The sequence below is a fragment of the Aspergillus viridinutans genome (assembly GCF_018404265.1).
Source record: "Aspergillus viridinutans IFM 47045 DNA, scaffold_1, whole genome shotgun sequence".
NCBI lineage: Eukaryota > Fungi > Ascomycota > Eurotiomycetes > Eurotiales > Aspergillaceae > Aspergillus > Aspergillus viridinutans.
In genome coordinates this window covers 2,314,668-2,332,117 of record NW_025091217.1, presented here as the reverse complement: position 1 = coordinate 2,332,117, position 17,450 = coordinate 2,314,668, and the positions used below count along the sequence as shown (strand labels likewise).

Sequence of the window (17,450 nt, the reverse complement as noted above, 5' to 3'; positions counted from 1 at the left end):
TGCAGTTGGTTTGCGTCCAAGGCTACCTCATTGATACATACCAGCTGTTTGCCGCAAGTGCCATGGCCGCCGTCATGGTTCTACGAAGTCTGCTAGGGTTTGCATTGCCCTTGATAGCCCCCAGTCTGTACGTTCTCCCTGTCCCCACGGCTTGTAAACAGCTCTGCTGACATGTGAAAGATATACTACCCTCGGATTTGCTTGGGGCAACAGTCTACTGGCATTCATTGCAATCTTCATTGGAATTCCTTCACCATTTTTCCTGTGGTTTTATGGTGAACGATTGCGTGAGAAGAGCACATACGCACGAAATACTTGATTACATTAATCCCTGTTTCGATCGAAGTAATAGTCGCACTGGAGTGGCCATGTATACTGGACTAATCTTCTGTGCCGATGTGGCTCGTTACTCGGCTTTCTTTTCTATAGATAAGTGCATTAATTTGCTTATTTATTCTGTGACCTGTGTTGTCCGTAGCAAGAAATACAGGTTGTCCCCGTTTTCCCAACCGAACTCGATTACCAGTCGGTTCCATTCTCGTTGGAGTACGTTGTAAGGAACTGTCAGATTGCAGTCCCGGGGGAAAGGATTAATACAAAGTTAAGAGCAGATAGAATGTTGTGTTTAAGCATGGAAAGCCTTGTTTCAATAGTTGTATTTGTTGGGAAGCCAAATTAAAACATGCATCAGGGTATCTAAATTGAATTTCATGTTCATGTTGTTCATTCGCTTCCATTTCCAGCCATATGTCATCATGATATGCATGTTTACGAAGTAGTCATCTTCGTGAAGCCGTCGTATCTGTAAACTTGCAAGAGAACAGAATTTACGATCGGCGAGACACCGAACTATTCTCTTAGAGTCATCGGTCGAAGTCATTCCAGCTTGATAACACAGCAGACACGAACTGGGATTGGGGCCCAGTGCTAGATTTGGCTGCGCAAAGGTGCTCTTCAAATAGAAGAAGCTGTATCGCACCTGCTGAGCACTGACGGATATCGTTCAATGATTACGAGAGGATCTGATCTCGAATCTCGCAAGTGTTAAGCATGCAAGAGCACGCTGCGATGGTGGTATATAGTGTGGTTGGCCAGGTACATCAGCGGTAGGACGTTCAATCGTCTTTGCTGATTGAGCTCAAAGCGTGGGCCAATTTGAGAAGGACAACACTTTCCGTCGCAGCAAAGTAGTTCAAGCTATAGTCAAGGATAATCAGTATTCATTGGGACCAAATTCAAGATCTGTATTCTGGGCAGTTCCATACCTGTCCATTAGGATGCGCAGATGGCGGTTGAAATGGTCCTCGTATCTTTTCAAAGTGTCCTCTAATTTGCTAATCCGTGTCGGGTCATAGCCTCTACCATCGGGATTAGACGCATTGTTCCCGGACAAGTCCACGTCAGCAGAAGCCAAAGCTCGTGCAAGGGAGGAAGCGGTCCAGGACGCAAACATAGTGCAACAGGTCATCAGCTTCGAATGGATCTGTTTCCGAAGTTAGTTAGCAACCCTTCAATTAAGCCACAGTATGGGACAGACCTTCAGCAGCTTGGCCTGGGTCAGCATGCATTCTTTAAGGCATGTGTCTAGAAAATCCACGTGGTCCTGCATAAGCTCATCCACCGTCCGATTGACCTGCTTGGTGCCATTGATCGTCACTTCCGACCCATCAGCATCAGTGCCGTTGACTCTATCCATCAGGTTCTGCCAATTTGGCTCGACAACTTCTGCTGTGCAAAAGTAAAGCAGCTGTTGGACAAATACAAGCATCTTGGAGCGCAGACTCCATGCGCGCCTCTTCCACATCTCCAGTCTGCGATCAGAAGACTTGTGACGCCAGCCGATAACCTTGTTATGATCTAACCAAGATGTCACTAGCAGAGTCTCGAGATGGCGCAGCGAGAGAAGGTGTCGGAATATCAGTTGATATCGAAGGACAGTCTTGCGGCTTATGACGAGTGACAGGGGGAAGGGGACGGAGTAATCGAGTTCCAGTGCATCGAAACCAACAATATCCTTGTCATCCTCTCCACCTTGTGTTTGAGGAGCCTGGTATCTCTCGAGAACCGCCTCGGGATTGTCTTGGTCGATACCGGAGACGCTCACCACTTGCATCAGCCATTTTGTTAGCCCAATCTTGTTCATCCGCACTTTGACGTCCTCCTTGAAGGGATCAGAAGCTGCAATACTGCCGGGTTGACGTAGTACTAAATCAAGCAGCGATTGAAGCTTGTTCTCATTGACGATTTTGGCTGGTTTGCGCAGCTCTGACGAGCCGAGCTCAAGAAAGTACGAGAAGAAGTCAGAGCGATCCAGAAAGAAGTAGTGTTTGAGAGACCGGAAGCGTGTCGTGAGCGAGTTCTTAGTGAGAAGGAGGTTCAGCAGGGACGCATTGGCATAGGTGTACGCCGCATTGACATTGTCTAGGAACCGGGGATCATCTAGTGTATGAGGAACGTCCGTCACTTTTTGGCTAATGTCAACACCGCCACATTCTCGCACAACGTTCAGGTACTTTCCAGCCAGGAGTACTTTATCTTTGACACCTTCAAGCTGCGGAGGCACCTCGTTATCGCGAATGGTATATCGTTTCTCCCAGTATTCGTCTGTGTAGTCTTCTTCCAGCTTTTCTCGCTTGATCCACTTCTGCTCTTTGACAAGGAACTCCGCGTGAGGGTCTTTGATATCTCCGTGGTGCAGCCACTCATTAAGCATCGCCATGTACGGCCGACTAGCGTCGCGGAGCAGCTTCTCCAGGAGAGTCTTCGTGGTTGGATCGCCCGAGAACGTGGCCAACCGCTCGGTGAGCAGTCGAAGGACATTGCCTCCTTTGCATATCTTCTTGCTTGACATGGCTCCCGGGATGAGGTCTCCTCCTTCTTTCAACTGCTCTAGAATATTGTCGACATCGTCGAAGTCGTCGATCGACTCATCGATATCCTGATCCAGCAGCCCATTGCGCCTCAAGAGTTCTTGTCCGAGAGAGTATAGTTGAGATAAGCATTGGCTTGTTGGCATGGTGTGTAGATGCAGCATATGTAGTGTAAAATTCGACTGGTTCAGCAGCTGTGTCTCAAGTTGAGCGATGAGAATTAGATAATCCTTCAATATCCGTCGAATCGTAGCGCACAATGCATGGTTAACAGCTCCATATTCAGCGCGGCTCTGTACTTCCACGAATGACTCCAATGCACTGTAATGCGTCGCCATCTTCAGCATGGAAGAAGTCAGGTCTCTCAGCGTCGGGTCCAGCCCGGACGGCAGTTGAAAAGCCGGACCAGCCAAGCGGTCTTTCTCCGTAGTCGGGTCAAACTTATGATGGTAATGGATATATTGGCCTTCGAATCCCATGAATACGAACAGTAGGTCTTCCAAGATTACTGCTTCCTGCGCGTCGGTGTTAAGTTCGCGAAGCGGTGTTGGATGAAGCGGTTGCGGTAGTGCAGAAGCAAGAGGAGGTACGGATACACGACTGGCTAAAGGTGCAGTTGAATGAGGAATCAACGAGGCCTGCGGCGTCCAAGGTTCTGTTGTCTCATAGTCAGCATTGGTCGCAGTGGCCGCAACTGATCTCTCTCTACTAACGCTCCGCCGGCTCCTTCTCCTTCTTCCGGGCATTACCAGAAGCCGCGCCATCTGTCTGACTAGCCCTCTTCATCCGTAACTTTTCCCAATCTCCTCTGTTTCCCGCGCTTGTCGACTCTTTAACCGGGTTCCGTGTGCGCATTTGAACCTTTTCTCTCGTGTTGATCGTGGTCCTTTCGGTGCGCTTTTCGCTAGTGGTGATGTTCTGTTGATCTCGGGAAGCTCTGCTCTTTTGACTGGACGCACTGTCACGAAGCTGATCCATATTTTCCGATTGTAACGGAGACGCTGCAGCGCGCAAAGCAGCCTTCTCGGCGTCGACGCGATTTGATGCTACGCGGGGCCGTGGTGCAGCCATTTGACTGGCGCGACGCTCATTGACGGACATGATCCCGCGAGACAGAGGATATGGCGTCAACCATGTGGCGGAGACAATAGCAGGATTCAGCACAGATTGAGGTCAAGGCAATTGAATTGTTGATTGAGAAGAGCAATAATAATAAACAAGAACAGACTCAGTTGCTGCCCGCCAAGCGTGTATCGTACCGTAGTTTACATTTCCTGATTCGGTAAGGCAGCGGAGTTAAGGTAATCAGGCGCAAATGATGCCTTGCAGCCTGAGGCCTGCACCAACTCATTTGCCAGGCTCCGTCGACTTGCGTAGTTGTTTGAGAGCTTCACCCGAGCTCCAAGGCACAGCTTCCACCCACCTCACCACCACCTGCTCTCTACTTCCGTCGCTCTTCTTGGCCCGCTTCTATATCGAATCTCTCCTCGCTAAAGCGTCTTTTCTTACTTCCTACTTCCCTCGGAAATAATCCAAGATGTTCATCGCGCGATCGGAATATGGTAAGCTCTATAACACCTCCTCTCCGATGCGGTCAGCTAACACCAGCTCTGCCAATAGACCGTGGAATCAAGTACGGGCCCAAATCCTCCTCTGTTAACTCCATGCCATGATCCGCCAGTTCTGACGATCAAATGATCACAGCACCTTCTCCCCCGAAGGGCGTCTGTTCCAGGTCGAATACTCGCTTGAAGCTATCAAACTTGGATCGACAGCGATTGGTGTACGTTCATCCATCAGTAAAAGGCTCTCTTAATTGAAATTGCTTTTGCTTTCACTGTCGGAGACGGAAACCTTTCCCTAACTTCCCTTCAGGTAGCGACCTCCGAAGGTGTTATTCTAGGAGTGGAGAAGCGTGTCACATCTACCCTTCTCGAAGCGTCGTCTGTCGAAAAGATCGTCGAAATTGACCAGCACATCGGATGTGCCATGTCCGGTTTGCAGGCTGATGCCCGGTCCCTGGTTGAGCACGCTCGTGTCGAATGCCAGAACCATGCCTTTCACTACGCAGAGCCTCTGAGAGTAGAGAGCACGACCCAAGCGATCTGTGACCTTGCACTGCGATTCGGCGAGACCGGTGACGATGATGAAAGTGTCATGAGCAGGCCTTTTGGTGTTGCCCTATTAATTGCGGGTTACGATGAGGATGGGCCGCAACTGTACGTTGAACACTCGCAGCATCACACAGTCAGATGTTCAAGCGGCCGTTTGGTCGGTTCTGCCTTTCAATTGTACTAATCTGAGTTTACGGTTCAGGTATCACGCCGAGCCATCCGGCACGTTTTACAGATATGATGCAAAGGCCATCGGGTCCGGAAGCGAAGGTGCGCAGGCGGAATTACAGAATGAATACCATCGTTCCTTGACACTGCCCGAGGCCGAGACACTGGTATTGAAAACGCTGAAACAGGTCATGGAGGAGAAGTTGGATGCGAATAATGTCCAGCTGGCTAGCGTTACTAAAGAGAAGGGCTTTCATATCTACAATGACGAGGAGATGGGCCGGGCTGTTGCGCAATTGGGCGGTAATCAATAAGTAAGGATCTTATGGACTAATCTTGAGTTCCGGCTACATATATCGGAAAAACAACTTACGACGTCCGCCCTGGACCGGTGTCTGTTTGACATCTGATAGAGAAGCAATAACACTTGAGAATTCTGCGAAACCTTACTGGGTTTGTCGTAACTTTGCAATCTGTACAATGAGCTTTCATTGTTATGAAGGAGATTAGCTAGATGGTATTTGTAGTATATACAGCTATTGATGGCTAAATACACGCGTAAAAATGCATGTCTCCTACCGGATTTTATAGACACAAGGCTTGAGGACACGGGCCTCTTCCTCAGGAGACATGCCAGCGCCAACATCAGTCGCTTTGTCGATGAATCTTTTCTTGCCGGGTCCTCCTGCTGGAGCGACCGAGGCATATTTGCCCTTAATGGGGGCACCGCCTTGTTTAACAAACTCCATCTTCACAAACATTTTGTTCGACTTGTCAACCGATTCCGGTTTGAGAATGAAGCCACGCGTGCGGAACACCTCAAGGAATGCCGAGACATCAGTTTCGTCATCATCGGCCTTATGAGCGTCTTCCGCATAGATATCCGCGTCGTCCACATCGGAGCCAGCATCGTCCTCACCCGCTTGCTTCTTCTTAAGCTTTTTCTTCTCGGACTTGCTGAGCGGTTTACGTGCACCAATCTGGGCTTTCTTGCGGACGACCTTGCCAAAGCGGCTCTTGACTTCACTGACCCAGCATTCGCCCTTGCCATCGCTGCGAAGAACCCGCCACGCTTCTTCCACGAAAGACACCCAGTTGGTGCCCATCAAGCTAAGACAGAAAATAGCCACATCCACGGATCCGTCGGCAATGGGCAAATTAGATATGTCTGCTTTGGTAATGAGTGAGCCTTGTGGAGCATGCAAGTCAAAGTTGAGCAACTTCAGGTTCAATTTCTGCGCAGAGGGAGTCAAGGCCCGCGCGAGCTGGGCATCACCGCAGCCCAGATCAGCAATTGTGCAGAGGCCGTTAGGTCTCCGAGGAAGCGGCGGAACCTGTGCATTCTTCTTGTGGTCAGGTTTGTTGCCCTTCTTGGAACCTGACGACACGCCTCCTCTCTTGCGGATAGCCGCAATGTAGCCATCAACAGGGTTGGAAGGCCACGACTCTTTGACTTGGCGAGAGAATCCCGCGTGGTACTCATCGAAGAGCTCGGGGTTGGAGGTGAACAGTTCAAGGGCTTTAGAAGAGGGTGTTGTATACAGCGTCTCGTTCAGATGACGGAAACGGGAGGATATCAACTTCTGCCGCATAGCCTGCTGAAGGGGTGTAAGAATCGCTTCTGTTTTCGGCGGAGCAGCAGGGATAACGGGTTTGCCTGCGGGAGAAGCGGCTTGCTTCTGTTCTTTGGGCTCTTGCTGTTGTTCCTTGGTCTGATTCTTGTTCTTATTCTTCTGCTTCTTTTCCTTCTTATCCGCCTTGTTCCCGACATCCCGAGCACCGCTCGACGTATCCTCTTTGTCCTTGTGACCTTCTTTCCTCATTTGATTCTTCTGCTTTTCTGACGTAGAAGTCTCTCCATTGCCTAGTTTATGCTCCTTCTTTTGTTTCTTGCTAGATTGCACAGTATTGTTCGCACCCTGCTTCTGGGATTTCGGGGTGCCCTTGTAACCTTCGATGTGCCGACGGTACATCTCGTCAACATTTGCTTTGGTAACATGGTCATTGCCGCGCTTGCGCTTGTTGGATTTAGCACCTGCTTTCGGCGATCCATTGGTCTGTTGAGACTGGTTTTGAGATTGCGATGCAGGCTCCTGCTGCTGCTTCAGAGCTGAGCTCGAAACAGACCATCCTGGGACGGCAAACATGATTGCATGAGCCAGTCCACGATATCTGCCCAATGTGAGATATCTGTCGATAAATCTAGAATTATTGGTTCTGCGCTGACTCAAAATCCTATGCAAGAGCAAGCCCAGCAATCTCTTCCGGCAGAGTCGTCTTCAAGGCTAGCGTCCAGCCTCTACCTCTCTGCACAAAAAGAAGGAAAAAATATTATTGGCGGTGAGAAGCGATTGGTATTTCTGCTTGTCCACGCTAAAGGCGGTCAGCCTTGAGTACTCCGTGCCCCGTCCGCCTGATCAGCAAGAGTGTCAGAATCAAGCTATTTTTAAGCTTGTTCTTGGTCAAGAGCAGTCTAGAATCTAGATCGGGTCATCCCTTCATTTCTCTTTTGATTCATCATAACACGATAACAGGGCGGAGACGTGGGCTAGTGACTTCCTGTGTCACAGTGTCACAGTGAATACGAAGTCCCTGCCTCGGTCTCTTATTTTGGGCTTACGAAAGATTCATACTCATGCAACGAAGAGTGCGCGCTCAACTCTGTTGCTCATGATCTTACGACAGAACCCAACTTGAAGATGCAATATATCTCAGTTCCAGGCGCATGATTGCGAAGTAAGCGATCGAATACCCGCATTTTGCCACATCTGCAGACTGGATAACTAGCCTGAGCCCAGAAGGCAGTGAGTGTAACCACCGATTTCAATTGATCAATAGGCACCACCACAGGTCAATTGCAAATTTTTGGCAAATTTTTGAGCCATATGACCTACCTGGCTAAAAAGAAAGCATGATTATTATTATTATTTGAACTGTCCACCCCTCAGAACGTCAACACTGCGGCGAGCTGCGGAACCTTAGAGACTAAATAGTAAATAGACTCTAGTGGAGAAGCCTGGGAAATCTGGCCGACGATTTCAGGCCAATCGATGGCCCTATCATTTGTGCTACCAGCCTACCACTCCAGTGCTCCCTCTAGTTAGTGGAACTGCATCTCCCCACCATGCAAACTGTTTTGGGCTCCCAGGAATCGTATTAGAAGTGTCTCCCTCTCTCCTATCCCCTTTTCATTCTCTAAATCGGTTTCTCGACCTCATCGGCCCACGCTGCCTCTCGGTTATGGAAACAGCCTGACCTTCGCGCAAAGTATCACGTTATGGCGGAGACAACAGCTTTCGAGGATCCTCAACGGGAGCCATTGGCCAATGATTCGAATACAAATCGGGTGGCAGATATACCAGCTGCCGCTGCAAAACGAGAGGCTGAAACTGAACCGAAGAGCGCGTCTGCACAGAAGGCCCCTAAGAAACGCACCAAATCAGGTTGTCTCAGTACGTTCAAAATACGATGTTGGCGGCGAGGGCTAAAACAGTCATTGACCGGTTGAAATATAGCTTGTCGACAACGGCGCATTAAGTGCGGAGAAGAGAAGCCCATATGCAACAATTGTATCAAATCAAAAAGAGAATGCAAAGGCTATATTCAGCGTGTCATCTTCAAAAACCCCATCGGCATATTCGGAGCCTATAACACTAACCAGGCTCTCAATGCCCCGATGCAGCCAGCGCCCTCAGGAGCCCCGCTTCCAGCTGGATATTATAATCATGAGCTCTCTCAGCTGAGACAGGCTGGCTCCAACATGCCATTACTGGCGCCGAGGCCGTTCCCGCTAGCAGCCACGGGACAGTGTACTTTGAACGCAACTGGTAGTACAGGAGTGCAGGAAACGTATATGGATACATTGCAACCTCGACCGCATCGACCACAGCAGTATGAAGCACCTCTTGTCTCCGTTCCCGGCGCACCCGAAACTTTAGGGGCACCAATATTGCCGTTTGACTTTCCGCAGCACCAGCTGGTTACACAAAATCAAGACCATCCGCAACATGGAATGGGTGCGCCAACTTACAACGTGGTTCCAGCAGCAGATCAGCGGTTGCCACCTCAGCAGGCCTCAACGTGGCCTGAACCTCCAGTGCCTGTCATGAATCCGCAAGGGATGTCGACCGACCCTACTCTAGCATTTGTAACTGCACAAATTCCTCAGGTATGCGGCCACATCTTAATCGGGGTTGTCGTTGGCTACTAAACATCGTACCAGAAGGTGTATCTAGCTGGCCCAGCAACCACAACTGCATTCGCCTCAGATACGAGACAGGAACGACAATCAATGAATGAACCAATGGCCGTCCCGCTGATGACATCTTTAAACGAATTCACCTACGTGGACGACGAAAGTGAAGAATACTATGATGTTGAATCTGATGAAGAAATGGAGGATCAAACATCCGCCGAAGACTTCAACCAACTCAGCCTCATTGTGGCCTCTGCAAATCAAGATGAACGGCAGCTGCGGTCTTTCACGACCTACCTGAACGAACCCAACATGCTTGCTTCTTATCGCCCTACGCTTGGCTCGTCTCCCTTGAATAACCCAAAAACAGCTCGAATATTCGTCCACTTTATCCATTCAACTGGCCCATCTCTATCAATCTTCGAGCGACATCCTGCAGATTCTGCACACACGCTTGGCTCACCTGTGCCAGCAGCTCAGCAAGGCCTGTGGACACATACAATGCCTCTCAAGGCATTAGAGCACCAAGCATTGCTTCAAGCCATACTTGCTCTCGGCAGCTTACATATCTCGTATCTGCAACAAGCGCCCCCGGCTGTTTCGTTGAAGCACTATCACTATGCGCTCAAAAGGGTCGGTAATGCAGTGGGTCTGCCCCAAAGGCGCAAACAGGTGGGCACCCTGGCCGCTACACTCCTGTTAGCATATTACGAAGTGATGACTGCCGAGCATTCGAAGTGGAACAGCCACGTCGCAGGATCGGCCCAGTTGGTACGTGAGATTGACTTTGCCACTCTCACACGTGATATTCGATCTCACCGGCGGAGGGTGTGGGCTCAACGGCAGCGAATGATGACAGCCCAATCGGCTTATGCGGCTTACTATGTCTTCGACGAAGGGTTTTTGGAGGATGACCCATTCGCTGAGAAAGAAAGCAGCATTGATGAGAAGCTGATAGGATCTCTTCTGGGTCGAGCGGTCAATTATGATCAGTTTGGCCAGATAGAGGATGCGCGTTTTCGCTCGCGCGAAAGACATTTTACCCGGAAAGACATTGAGACCTACAGAATCCAATGTGATCTCTATTGGTGGTACTGCAAACAAGACATGATCCAGAGTTTCATCGGAGGCGGCGGACTTATGTTAGTGACTCCCATCTTTTGATCATTGGCCTTTTACATGCTCATCGTCAGCTAGATTACCTTTTTCTCGTTGGGGTCAGTGTCCACCGCGCGCCGGTATGGGTCGATTGGATGCTGTCTATGGCTCAGCGGATCACATTTGGCTACTACTGGCCCGGCTCACTGATTTCGGTTACCGTGACAGAAAACGAAAGCTGTATGTATCTAAAACCACTGGCCAGGACTGGAGACCAGGTCCGGGTCTTCACAAATTCATATCTCGCTTTGCCAAGGGCAGTGCGAACGCACCAAGAGGGCCTCCTCCGGAATCTGTACAGAACCGTGGGCCAGAGCTTAACCGCCAGTCGCCCGTGGGTGGTCTCAATGCAGGGACAGGAAATTCACCTCCCATGTATGGCATGGTTCCACCGAGGGGACCGACACGCCTCCCTTCGGCGTTTGCTAGCACTGCACATCGAAGCCCGTCGCCGGGTCAGGATGAAGATGGAGAGGTCATGTCATATGAAGATGCAGAGAGCGAATGGGAAGATATTCGGGCTGCCTTTGATACTTTTGCCGGTGCCCTCGGTCCTGATTTCCTTCCCTTGCCAGCTGACACTATCCCTCCTATATCGACCCCCTTCGGGCCAGCACTGCAGTACCGCACGCATACGGTTGCGGTGGTGTGGGGATTCTACTATGCAGGTCGAATTCTGTTACACAGACTGCACCCGTCGATGCCACCCGCTATGATGGTTGCTGCAGGAGTGGCAGCGCCTACGACTGCTGATTACGCTCAGGTTATCGGAAAGATCGCCGCTGGTATATACTTCCCACAGTGGTTCAACGTGGAGGCGGGGAAATTGAGCCCTACGTTGGGGGCCTGCTTGATTGAGATGACTGTGCCTATCTTCTTTGCTGCCGTTCAGTTCGTCGACGCTGCCCAGCGCGGCTGGACTATTTCGAAGCTACGCGATGTCTCACGCTTGACGGGCTGGAAATCGTCTGAGGCGATAGCCATTGGCTGCGAAAATGCATGGACCGTTGCCGCAAAGCAGGGACGCGGCCCTCCGTATGAGTATACGCAAGGGAATCATCTTCGCAAACGACCCGACCCCGACTCGTCACCCGAGGAAGGCGTTAATGAAGAACACCATGCAGGTGTCAACACAGAGAGGAGATTGGTCACTATTAGAAAATCGATGCATGTTCACTGGGCAATGGGACTCTTGAGCCTGGAAGACGATGTTCTCAACTTGGAAACCGACAACCGGAGATAACAGATATTCTTTGGTGCCGAACTACTGCTTTGCGTCAAGCGCTTACCCAGGAAGGCTGCGTGCTATCTAGCTCATGGCTCCGAGGCTGGACCTTTACAGGCTTCTTATAAACAGAAACACGCGTTCTCTGCAGTTTCGCCTGGTTCGTGGCAGTGGCGATCGGTTTCCATCTCTGAGAGTCGCGATTGAATGAAACATCACAGAACTGTATACTATAATTTCGTCTAAGCTGGGATATGGTAGGATTACCAGGTCGCAACTTATCCAATCTCTTCGGGTAATATTGTCGCATTTGCGCGGCAGATTCGGGAATTGCTGGCCATTTGAACGCATCGTCGGTGGCTCTTCAATGCCAGCCAGTACAGTACCTAGGAAGATTGGCCTTTGTCACATGATGAAGTCGTTCCATAAAATGTTTTCACAGTGCCTCATCGGGGCGATCCGACCTGCAGAACAAGGGCATTTCGGCAATTTGATTTTTTTTTCCAGTGGCACAGGCAATGATTCGCTGCCTCGAGTCTGCAACAATAATACATGCATGACAACGAAACCATTACCGTGGGTAAGCAATGCAGGTACACATGGATATGCGTTCAGCCCAACACATCGCAGAAATCGGGCAGCCAGTCCCCTTGCAGGAAAAGAGCTGTATACCCGTACCGATTGCAGAAAAATTCTGCCCGTTGCTGCTTGGAGCCACTTGGCCGAATTCAATTCCTGATATGCATCCACTCAAGATCGCCCAGTTGCACTAGATATTTTTCCTGTCAGTGCCAGTGTATTGGAGAAACTTTCCTTGTGTCCCTGTCCCTCCTTCATTGCAATAGATACACTCGTACTCCATGGTCCCAGGTCATAAGAATGATAAACACATTCGAGTGTGTCAGGAAAGAAGTCATGTGGTTGGTATGGATTGGGCAGCGAGGTACCCAGGTCACAAGTGGAACTTCTGCAGGGGGATAGATTACTGACAAGATTTCTCCTTTTCGCAACCGAAGCAAGGAGAATAAGTCAGACTATAGGCTATGGATTTTCTAGAGAGGATGAGAATGTTCGCAACATCAGAAAGGAGCTGAAGGAGGCGTAGCAATCGTGGCGAAAGAAAGCATGACCCTGAGAGATGTCTAGAAATAGATCTACGATGATAGACGTATGGAGCTACCTATTGATTCGTGACACTGGCCCTACCAAGGCACAAGGCAATTTGTATGGGCAAGATGGAATATTACGGTAACGCCTTGTATCTCCACACCAGACGTCATCCACTTATGACCTTAGGTATTATTTTTGTCTTATCAGCTGTGTCCCATCACTCTCTAGATAGCTACTGAAGATCGCTCGAGGCTTCCTTTGTTCTTCGTGGTTGAAAACTTTCCTTCATATCTGGCTTCTTCTTCGTCCATCTTCATTGTCCTCGACCCCAACTTCCTCTCACCTCTTCATTCTCTTGATCTTTGCTGTGATTGAAATCCCCTTTCCATCCACGGTTCTTCCTACCCCGCTGTCAGCGGGCCGTCGAGTCAGCCGCTGCCGTCACCCACGGTTCACTCAGGTTTATACAGAGATCTGTTGACCATCATCAATCCACGATATTTCGACCCCTATCTGGTCACACGGTCGAAGCTAGTCTACGGTAATCATGTCACGGTACGACGACTACCGCTCCTCCTCCGAGAGGGTGGAGCGCACTCGAGAGCGCCGTTACTCTCGTCCCCCTGTCCTCGACCGTCCCCGTTGGTCTGAAGAAGACCGCTTCGAATCCCGCCTACGTGAGGTTGACAGATACGGTCCTCCTGCCCGCCGGCCGGACAGATTTTATGAGGACGACCATCTGATTCATACCTCGGGTCCACTGGTTGCCTACGACCGCCCGCGCGGTGACAGCCCTCCCCCGCGCCCTCGCCTGCTGCGTCGCCAGTCTTCCTTGGATACATTTGACCGCATCCCCTCGCGCAAGCTCGACGAACATTACATTCGCGGGCATCTGCCCCGTGAGCCGCGCGCGCCTTCCATTCCCAGGAGACGTCCCTCCCGCCGACACAGAGAGACTGATTACTACGAAGACATTCGCATAGAGGAGCCAGACTACTATGGCGACGAGGAGTTGCGAATTCTCCACGAGCGAGATCGGTACGCGGCTCATCCGCGCCGGTCGACTGGCCGCGTCCGCGAGGAAGTAGTTGAAGAGGTTGGATATGAGAAACCGTATCCTCGCAAGGGCAAAACTCGCATGCCACGAAGGCTGGTGCACACACTTGCGATCAAGAAGTTGGGATATCCGTATGAGGAAGAGGTACGTAGATGACATAGGAAACGCACGAGGAGGGATTTTGTCGGTGTTAACGCCTTGTAGGATGACCGAATCACGATCCAGTTGGCCCTTTCCAAAGATCAGATTGACGAAGTCATCAGCCTGAGTCGGGAGATCAAGCGCCAGGCAGAAAGTCAGCAGCCACGTGCACCATTGTGGAGTAATGTTCGCTGACTCTTGTCCCAGCTCGGACCATATATGCTCGCCGGTCACCATCACCGATTCGTGCGCGGCCAAGAGAGAGAACTGTCGAGCGACTTACGATGGAGGCCTACACCCCCCGAGCCAGTCATGACACATTGATCATCGAGAGATCGCCCTCTCGTCACCGATCTCCATCGCGCCATTACGAGCTCAGCGAGAAGCGAGTGACGAGGGCTGTCTCCCGTGCACGATCAATATCAGTCCATGGGCGCCGTCGCGGACTCTCCTCTCCAGTACGGATGGTGGAGCGATTTGATGATCACGTCGATTTTGACAAGAGCGGTACCGGTCCTCTTGCCATCGTCGTGCGCCCTCGAGACAGCGATGAGGATCTCCGCGAGCTCAGACGGTTGGAGATCAGCGAACGAGACGAAGTGATCCGTGACACCCAGCTTGCCCTTCCCAGTGGTGAGGTCGAGGAGATTACCGAAGTGAGGAAAGACCGCAGAGGTAGGTTGGCCCTGTTCTGGTGAAGCATTGCTTCCAAGATTTCTGAGACTTTGTATAGGTCCCAATCCCCGAATTCTTCGCGCAATGATGGCAACCCTAACCTGAAGGATGACTTATGCGACTCCATCCGACTTCATCACTGACTAACGACTTGTTTCTTCATTTTCGGGTCTCTTGCATCTTCGTTCCTGTATCATTATGGATATAATCTTCTTCCTTGAAGCAATATGTTTATTTTCTGGCAATGCTGGCGATGCGGTTGACGATGTTTATCTCTTATTGATTGATGATAAATTTGATGATTAGTATACGACCCCCTGCCTTTGATGTTGCATATCTGCAACCTCGCGCGATTAATATGTTTGCATTATATAATTATTTATGGGCCTGTTGGCAATGGACAGCAATAGATAAACCAAGGGTGGTAATCAGGAATTCCCTAGATCACAGCAGCCTCTAGATAAATGTTCCTACTCCTGGAGCGATGGAGATTAGGTATGAAGGGATTATTTGTGGCGGTGCGACGGAATCGAGGCGGTGCCAAGCAGCACGGGCAATGTCAGACATCCCGCACGGTCATCCCCTAACAAACCAATTTGCTACCAAGAAGTTGATTCGATTCCTCAATCTGCCAGTACTCAAGGCTGTAGTTTCATCGGTTGTATTTATCGGTCCACGAGATTATCTGCCACTATGGACAAATTCCAAGCCTTCGGAAAGAACCTCAGGTGAGATGAGATGATTCGAAAGCTCCTGTCATGGGGCTATTCTGCATATCTGCCTACAGCGCATGCGATGCTAACATGACTGTGTCATTTCTAAACAGTGCGAGCTTCACACCCTTTGCTGCGCGCACGCAGCAGTTGATCAAGGAGCAGTTGGGTCAGGCTGAAGAGAAGACCCAGCTGCCTGATGAATACATCGAGCTCGAGAAGCGCGTCGATGCGCTGAAGCTGGTGCACCAGAAGCTCCTCCAGGTGACGTAGGTGTCAAGACGGCCCCTGTTGACACTGAACACGACAAATAACCTTTCTTTCTCTACAGCTCCCAGTACTCCAATGAGGCCTACGACTACCCTCCCAACATCCGCGAGTCCTTCAACGACTTAGGCCGCACCATCGGCGAAAAGGTCCAGCTCCTGTCGCAGGCCTCTTCGCCCGCCGAGGCCCAGGCCGCCCTGGTCGCCCCTCCATCGGCCAAACCCCAGCCCAAGACCTTTAACCATGCCATCGCGCGCGCCTCTCTGGCTGGATCCCAGACCCTGGCACAGGTCCATCCCGGCGAGGACCCGCTGGCGACCGCGCTCGAGAAGTACGCGCTCGCTTCGGAGAAGGTGGGCGAGGCCCGCCTGGCGCAGGACGCTCAGATCCAGTCGCGCTTCCTGGCTGGCTGGAACACCACCCTGAACACCAACCTGATGTTTGCGGCCAAGGCGCGCAGGAACGTGGAGAATGCCCGACTCATGCTCGACTCGATCAAGGCCAGGAGGAAGGCGGCTGCCGGCGGGGACCTGGACAACCTGAGCGAGGAGGCGCGCGCGGAGATCGAACAGGCAGAGGATGAATTTGTCGGCCAGACTGAGGAGGCCGTGAGCGTGATGAAGAATGTATGTTTTATTCATCTGTTCGAAAGTACACCCGCACTGACATGTGTCTAGGTCCTCGACACCCCTGAGCCTCTGCGGAACTTGGCAGACTTGATTGCTGCGCAACTCGAGTTCCACAAGAGAGCCTACGAGATTCTCAGTGAGCTGGCTCCTGCAGTGGATGGATTGCAGGTTGAGCAAGAGGTATGTCATCCCAGGCTTGTTTCGGTTATGTCCAAACCCATTCTAATTCGACCTCAGGCTAGCTACCGTAAGAGCCGTGAGGGTGCTTAGACTGCGCCTGGTCGTGACGTTCTCTCCTTATAGTTCTTTTTGTCTCCTTCTCGTCAGCCACACTGTTATAAACGCTACTGTTTCTGCGACAGACTTATATCCATATATCCTTTCCGCAAATGTAGACTGCTGATTCATCGGTATTGCATCTAATTTACTTGAAATCGTAACTCTAATGTTAGTTAACTATCTGCTTCGTCGACATGAGCATCATTGCACCGCCACAGATATCGTCTACAGTGCCAAGACAGTTCCGCATTGTTGCCTAATCCCTCAGGCCGCAAAGGCACCAACGAAGCACAGAGTATGGAGAACCTCAGAGCTCCGCCGACGCTGCAAAGAAGAGAAGCAATCTAAAGCCTTGCCTCTATCAACACGTTGCGTCCACAGCCGTGCCTTGAACCAATCGCGCACGACCCTGCTGTAAACCAGCTGGTCTCCAACTACCGAACCTCAAGACCCATACGAACGTCACACCAAAAGGATACCGCTACCTCTATCCGTACCTCTAGCTTTATCTCCAGCTCCGCTGCCTCATCCCGACAGACACAGACACAACTCCCCAACTCCATCCCGTACGGACTCGATATCCACCGTATCAGGCTGGCCCTGTACACCCGCAGACTTCACCTAAGCGCCTTCGACCAGAACACCGTTGAACCACCACCACTACCACCAGAACCATGGCAAACGGGTCCGTCACCCACCCTCTCCCCCCCTTCCTGCCTCCCGCAAACAAAACACTAACAAGCATGCACACACAGATGGAGCCTCATCATCGGCCTCGTCATCGTCGTGCTCGCAGCCCTAGCAGCATGGATCTTCAGTCCCAAGGGGGAGAACCAGACGTGAGCTTTC

The 17,450-nt window shown here is 51.0% G+C and overlaps 6 protein-coding genes across 6 annotated transcripts; 4 read left to right on the top strand and 2 right to left on the bottom strand.

The window, feature by feature from the left end:
* Nucleotides 1-1,115: 1,115 nt before the first annotated feature.
* On the bottom strand, nt 1,116-3,971 carry Aspvir_000697 (gamma-tubulin-complex subunit SPC97; the record flags this gene model as incomplete). Its single annotated transcript, XM_043265831.1, has 4 exons — nt 1,116-1,197; nt 1,266-1,483; nt 1,538-3,525; nt 3,584-3,971. 4 exons carry the CDS (start codon nt 3,969-3,971, stop codon nt 1,116-1,118), a joined length of 2,676 nt encoding a protein of 891 aa, XP_043121766.1.
* A 436-nt stretch (nt 3,972-4,407) lies between these two features.
* Nucleotides 4,408-5,466, top strand: pup2 (proteasome core particle subunit alpha 5; the record flags this gene model as incomplete). The annotated part of the gene is made up of 4 exons (XM_043265830.1): nt 4,408-4,463; nt 4,575-4,653; nt 4,746-5,089; nt 5,187-5,466. 4 exons carry the CDS (start codon nt 4,408-4,410, stop codon nt 5,464-5,466), a joined length of 759 nt encoding a protein of 252 aa, XP_043121765.1.
* A 261-nt stretch (nt 5,467-5,727) lies between these two features.
* Nucleotides 5,728-7,299, bottom strand: Aspvir_000695 (25S rRNA (adenine645-N1)-methyltransferase; the record flags this gene model as incomplete). The annotated part of the gene is made up of 1 exon (XM_043265829.1): nt 5,728-7,299. One exon carries the CDS (start codon nt 7,297-7,299, stop codon nt 5,728-5,730), a length of 1,572 nt encoding a protein of 523 aa, XP_043121764.1.
* A 1,130-nt stretch (nt 7,300-8,429) lies between these two features.
* On the top strand, nt 8,430-11,748 carry Aspvir_000694 (putative C6 finger domain protein; the record flags this gene model as incomplete). Its single annotated transcript, XM_043265828.1, has 4 exons — nt 8,430-8,604; nt 8,668-9,320; nt 9,375-10,489; nt 10,545-11,748. 4 exons carry the CDS (start codon nt 8,430-8,432, stop codon nt 11,746-11,748), a joined length of 3,147 nt encoding a protein of 1,048 aa, XP_043121763.1.
* A 1,639-nt stretch (nt 11,749-13,387) lies between these two features.
* Aspvir_000693 (uncharacterized protein) lies at nt 13,388-14,818 on the top strand (the record flags this gene model as incomplete). Its single annotated transcript, XM_043265827.1, has 4 exons — nt 13,388-14,041; nt 14,102-14,192; nt 14,246-14,713; nt 14,772-14,818. 4 exons carry the CDS (start codon nt 13,388-13,390, stop codon nt 14,816-14,818), a joined length of 1,260 nt encoding a protein of 419 aa, XP_043121762.1.
* A 588-nt stretch (nt 14,819-15,406) lies between these two features.
* On the top strand, nt 15,407-16,592 carry Aspvir_000692 (BAR domain-containing protein; the record flags this gene model as incomplete). Its single annotated transcript, XM_043265826.1, has 5 exons — nt 15,407-15,441; nt 15,540-15,695; nt 15,758-16,319; nt 16,371-16,502; nt 16,560-16,592. 5 exons carry the CDS (start codon nt 15,407-15,409, stop codon nt 16,590-16,592), a joined length of 918 nt encoding a protein of 305 aa, XP_043121761.1.
* Nucleotides 16,593-17,450: the final 858 nt, after the last annotated feature.